The sequence below is a fragment of the Chinchilla lanigera genome, unplaced genomic scaffold, assembly GCF_000276665.1.
Source record: "Chinchilla lanigera isolate Chin_1 unplaced genomic scaffold, ChiLan1.0 scaffold00065, whole genome shotgun sequence".
Taxonomy (NCBI): Eukaryota; Metazoa; Chordata; class Mammalia; order Rodentia; family Chinchillidae; genus Chinchilla; species Chinchilla lanigera.
The window spans coordinates 9,715,368-9,721,667 of NW_004955466.1; the positions used below are offsets into that span (position 1 = coordinate 9,715,368).

Below are 6,300 nucleotides of genomic sequence, written 5' to 3' on the forward strand. Positions count from 1 at the left end.
AAGTAGGTAACAACCTTGAAGACATAGGGGTAGGCAGAGAGTTCGTGAACAAAAACCAAACTGCCCATGAAACACTTGAAAGAATCAACAACTGGGATCTCATCCTACTGAAAAGTTTCTGCACATCTAAAGAAACCACCAGCAGAGTAAAAAGAAAACCCACAAATTGAGAAAAAATTTTAACTGATTGTCCCTCAGACAATGGGCTTCTATCTAGAACATATGAAGAACTAATAAACACCAGCCCCCCCAAATTCAAAGACCCAATCCAAAAATAGCAGCTGAGATGAATACACACTTCTCAGATAAAGAAATACCAATGGCAAATAAATGCATGAGAAAGTGTTCAACATTATTAGTCATTCAAGAAATGCAAATTAAAACAACATTGGGATTTCATCTCACCCTAGTAAGAATGGCTAGCATTAAGAACAACCAATGAGAAATGCTGGCAAGGCTGTGGAGAAATAGGAACTCTTCAACACTGCTCGTGGAATGCAGACTGGTGAAGCCACTATGGAAATCAGTTTGGAGACTCCTCAGCAAAGTAGGTCTAGGGGTCCCATTCAACCTAGGTATTCCCCTTCTGGGTATTTTCCCAGAAGATCTGAAAATGTGATATCACAGTGATATATGAGCACCCATGTTCATAGCAGCGCAATTTGTAATTGCTCAACTGTGGAAGCAACCCAAATGTTCATCCATTGAGGATTGGATAGAAAAATTGTGGTACTTTTATATAATGGAATATTACTCAGCTATAAAGAAAGATAAACTTGAAGATTTTGTAGGTGAATGGTCACAACTAGAGACCATACTCATAAGTGAAATAAATCAGACATGCATGTGTAAGAAGTGTACTGTCTCACTAGTGTAAGACCTGAAAGAGTGAATAAAAACTAGGTGATATGATAGGCATTGTGAAACGAAAGGAAAATGCTCAAAAGTAAAGGGCAACTGGGGTGTGGGAAAAGAGAAGGGAAAGAAGGGGAAATTATGTAAGTATGTATATACAGGACAGCTTACATAGTTTTACTACTATCTTCTATTGCTCTACAGAAAGGAACAGTTAATGATTATTTGTTTGATCAATCTTGTATGTCTCCATTTGTTTTCTTGAGAAACCACTTTGAAGATATCAATAAGTAATACAACAACCATGGTTAATTTCCTACACCTTTGTCTGTATTTCTGTTTTGTTTGTATTGTTCATATGCTATTTTGTAAATGGATGTCTGTCTGTTAATATGTTTTCTTTCTTTTATTTCTTAAAATAAAAAAATAAAATAATACTGAGTGAAATATTTACATTTAAAATTTTTGACTATCATAAATAATACCACAACAATTAGCTTCATATATAGATGATTTCTGCTGTTGAATTACTTTGTATGATAAGCTTTTTCAGTAAGGATTTCTGAGTAAAAGGTATGTACATTTCTGTGGCTCTCAAATGTTCCACAATATTGCTGTTCAAAACAGATGTCTGACCAATAGTGTCCATGTGAATGGACCAATTTTACTACTAAGCAATACTGGCTATGATATGATTTGATTGAATTACTAAAAAGTAGAATGTGTTTGCTTTGATTCCTTATTTGTGCTTTTTCCTTTGTACAAACCAATTTATATCTTTGCCTTTTGATCTCTTTTGATCCATACCCCATGTGTGTATTTCAATAAATTATTCTTCCAAAGTTAAGAATTCAGAAGATATTCCATTTAAGATTATATGTTTAACTTACCTCTATGTAACACTCAGCAATCCAAAGTTCTTTAAGTTGCAAACAAGTCTCTAATCCTGAAATTTCTTTTATGTCTTGGGCAACAATTGTAAGACTTGATAAATTAGGAAATAATGATAATCCAACTATACAGGGATATCCTGTAAAAAACATCTCCAGTTTTGAAATATCTGGTCCTTCTTGTCCAACCATCTCATAAGATAACCCATTGCACATACACTGTTTTAAAAGAAAGAAACTGAGTTTTTATCTACATTAAGTAATACAAAGAAGATATTTGTCATTAGAAATTATAGACTGTCCTTTACATTGATGTATTTTTTGTACCCCAACAAAAGAGAAAGTTGTACCACATCTATGATTTGTCTGCATTCCTAAATGTCCGGAGCAGAAGAAATATCCTTCTAGCCCCAGAAAGGATCAAGGAAATGTTCCGTTTAATCTCCTTGCAAATGTTATTGAAAAGAAATTTGATTTGACTCACCAGTTCTTTAATTATTTCTTCCTGGTTTAGATTTTCACTTTCAAACATCTTCTAAAAACAGTGGTCATAATAATATATCTGTCAAAAGAATGACAAATTTAAATAAATACTAGAATCTTCTTATCCCAAGTTGAAAGGGTCTGTCGAGCTACCTAGTTTGAACTACTACTGTGGCTTGAAATCTACACAAAACATATTACCAAACATTGTCTGAACCCTGAGGCTCACTCCACTTCTGAAGTAATTCTGAAAGTAGTTCTGTCTCTCCATTACTTCCACCCTTTGCTCTTCACTCTACCTCCTTGGTTCAAGTACAAGTGTAATTTTTCTCCTGTACAATGAGGCTTCAATACTTGAAGAAAGTAGTTGTTTCTCCTCATCACCCTTACCTTGTTCACAGTTCGTTACTTTAGTTTCCTCACCAGATATTCCTTTGTCTCCTTTGAAAAGCCTCCAGTTTATCCCGCTTATCATACAGTGGTGCCCCCAACTGAACAGTTCTCTAAGTGTAATTAGAGGCAAAAAGAAGAACCTCAGGAAAAAAAAAACAAAACAAAAAAAAAAGAAGAACCTCAGAGCTTAGCAGCTCACCTGGCAAGGTAATAAGTATTTATTACAATGAATTCACCAATTTTGCCATCATTACATATGATAATCCAATTCATTCTTAGATTCAATAAAATTAACTCAATTTTCATGATTTTAATATTATCATTGTATACTTCTAGACATTCACTATGTGAAAATACAGGAATCTTCTCTTGACATGATTTGACAAAGTGTGTAAATCCATGTACATTATCATTCCACTCTTTAAGCTTCCCCACAGATGTGTGTATGCATGTATCTATGTGTGTATGTGGCCATGCAGTGGAAAATATGAAAATGTACATATCAAATGTTTTTTGTATGAGTGACCTGGGATGTAATTAAAAACGTATGGAATGAAAGCACTGGAGAGATTCAGGAAAAAATTAAAAAGAAAAAAGTTACATTTTTTAAAAAGCATGTTTGGTAATGTAAAGTATGAACACATAACCATTTATTCATTCTGCTGTTTGGTACACATTTGGAGTGTTTCCATTTGAGAGCTTAGTGAGTGTTTCTCTGAACATTTTGTCACACAGCACATAGCTACACATCTTTACGTTTTATGCCTAGGAGTGGTATGACAAAGAAATAATGATTGTTACATACATTTATAACTCTGACATATACAAAGTTAAGCAAAAAAAGACACACATGTGAGTATATATTCCAATTCATATAAAATTTGAAAACTAACTAACCTGTGATATGAGAAGTCAGGATAGTAGTCACCTTTCAGGGTTGAGTGATTAGGAGGAAGTGAAAGACAAGATTCTATCCTGACAAAGATTTTTTTAAATCTCGGGGCTGGTTCAAAGGGCATATTCACTTTGAGAAAATAAAATGATATACCTAAGATTTGTCTGATTTCTGCATGATATACTTCAATTAATTTATACTTAAATTCTTATTTTTAAAGCACTTATATACTTGGTTTTAGTCAGTTATGCAAAATCATGTACATGTGCAGGTACATAGATAACATAAATTTTCAAGGAAAAAAGATGGTGACTTTAGTCTTGTGTTTATCTTCCCTCTCCAAATCCTACTTGAATGACTAGAGAAAGATGAAAATAAGAAATGTATAGCTGTGCTAGGGAAAGAGCATCAATTTCCAGAAATACTGAGAGACTTTTTTGCAGTGATACAGATTGCATTAGATAGAGAAAAAGATAGACAGACATACAGACAGACATGCCTTGAGAGAGTGGTGAATAGTTAGAAGAGTCAGTGTGTTGGGAATCCCAGGTCTTTGTCTCTAGTCTTACTTTCCTATGAGAGGAAGCTGAGGAGGAAAATATAAAACATATGTTGCTGAAGATCCAGCTGAAGTAAGAGACCTATGCATTTGCAGTGCCTTCAACTCCATGTGGGCTATGTGAAATTTTCTAGCAGCAATCAAAGTGAAGAAGAAAGGTGACTGCATCTATCTAAGATTTGTGATTTGAAAGGTGAAAGCTATAGAAGCATGCTGCTCCTAGCTCCCTTAATGAACTAGAGAAGACCTCAAGCCTAAAAAGAGCCTTCCCCAAATGCAAAAGAATGGCCAAGCTGGCCAATAGGACATTCACCTCTTGATGGAGTCCGAAACTTTATCTGGAAGTCCTGAGTCCATTTGTGATGGGTAAAAGCTTACGGCGACTTGTAAGTATCAGAAAGTTCTGGGCTCCTTATAATTCAGACATAGTTATGCAAATTTCAGGATTGGGGTGAAGGATATATTGGGGTTTTTTTTGTTTTGTTTTGTTTTTTAGAAGGGTATTTTGTTTTGCCAGTTTACTACTGAATTAGGATAAGCTTTTTTTCCTAAATGATGCACTGATGAAGAAAAGGGTGAAGTGAGAGATAACATGCATATTTCTATATCAAGAAAGTATAATCTCCTTGACTAAAGAGCTATTCCTTGTTTTTTTTTTTTTTTTTGGTTTTTCTCCGGTACTGGGAACCGAACTCACGATCTTGCACTTGCCAGGCAGGCACTTTGCCGCTGAGCTAAATCCCCAGCCCATATTCCTTGTTTTTAAGGAAGATGTGATACTGTAAAGGTGGATATCAATCTTTGTAATGCAATCTCAATCAGAATACCAACTAAATTTTAAAAACTCAATAACAAGAACAATAAATTTTATTCAGAAAAATAAAGTATAAAAGAATAACCAGGAAGTTTCAAAAATTTATGGGTGGAAATTTACAATATAAATAACAGTAACTGAAACAGAGTGATAGAGCTACAGGAATAGAGAGAGTTGAGGAGAACAGACTACAAAATCCAAAATTAGGCCCAAGTACATGTGATCACTTGGCGCACAATGAAGGAAACAGTTCAATTCCTTCTGGAGTAGGTGTCACGGATACAGATAGATTACTCCAATCCTTATTTGATGGCTTTGGAGCTTTTAAGGCAGGCTTTGCCCCTTGCATGCCAGTGCTCATAGACATTTAATGCTCATAGACATTTAACCAAAATACACGGGATTTTCTTTGCTTTTATAAAAGCAAGGTCAATCATAATGTCCCAAATGCCAAACACTGGGTGTGTTTCAGCTCTCAGCCTGACTTTGATGTGGCATTTGGCAATGCTGATGACTCTTAAGTTTTTTTCTTTGATTTGTTTTTCCTTGGTTTTCTCTTTACTTGTTACTCAAAAACTATAATTTGTTTCAAATCAACTGTTTTCTTCTTGGTGAGGAATTATGAACCTTTCTCTTTCTCTTTCTTGTGCAACAAATCCAGCTGCCCACACTGGTTCTCCAAGTCCAGTACCTGAATGGTGCTGAAGGGGCTGCAAAGGTGACTGTGGTCCCCTTCCTTTCTTCAGTCCCTTAAGTCACCCTGACGGCCTCTAAAGCCTCCCTGTCTCTCCTGGTTATTATCTCCTCTGCAGCGTTGTGGAGGTCCCTTGACCACAAGATTCCCGGTGCCCGCCTACAGAGGACAGATGCCTGAAGCCCACAGGTGACCAACGCTCACCTTATCCAGAGGAGGAGTCTGGGCAATCCAACACAGGTCCACCCTTGCCCCAGGCCTGGTGTGTACCCAACGCAGTTGCCTAGGAAACCAGTGCTCCACCCCCGCGAACTTGGTGTGGGGAGCAGGGGGCGAGGGGGCGGGGAGAGCCCGAGTGAGAGCCGCGTCTGCATCACGCGACAGCAACCCCGACCAATCAGCAGAGCGAGGGGGCCACCGGAAGACCCCGCGAGGGTTCCTGGGAGGGGGCGGCCGCTTCTCGCGAGGGACTCGGAGTCTCTGCGCCCCCGATCCTGGCAGGAGGACCCGGGAGTGCCCGGCGATGGGCGGGCTGGCGGAGACCTGGCCTTGCCTCCTCCGGTCTCTGCTCTCCGACCTGGAAACTGCTGGACCCATGGACCCCGGCGTTCGGGTCTTGAGGCCGGGCACTGTGATGTCACCGCGGCCCGATGCTGGGCGGGCCCGGCTTCGCGATCGCCGCCTTCCCGGAGCCGGAGCCTCCTCTCGTCCTCGCCG

The 6,300-nt window shown here is 38.3% G+C and overlaps 1 protein-coding gene across 1 annotated transcript in view; it reads right to left on the reverse strand.

The window, feature by feature from the left end:
* LOC102021746 (leucine-rich repeat-containing protein 9) overlaps positions 1–5,876 on the reverse strand; it is a 96,958-nt gene extending 91,082 nt beyond the window's left edge. The window contains exons 1-3 of the mRNA XM_013522015.1: positions 5,788–5,876; positions 2,230–2,307; positions 1,746–1,964 (exon numbers count right to left, since the gene is read on the reverse strand). Coding sequence (XP_013377469.1) covers positions 1,746–1,964; positions 2,230–2,277 — 267 coding nt within the window. The 5' untranslated portion in view covers positions 2,278–2,307; positions 5,788–5,876. The remainder of the gene's footprint in view (positions 1–1,745; positions 1,965–2,229; positions 2,308–5,787) is intronic.
* Between the last annotated feature and the right edge of the window lie 424 nt (positions 5,877–6,300).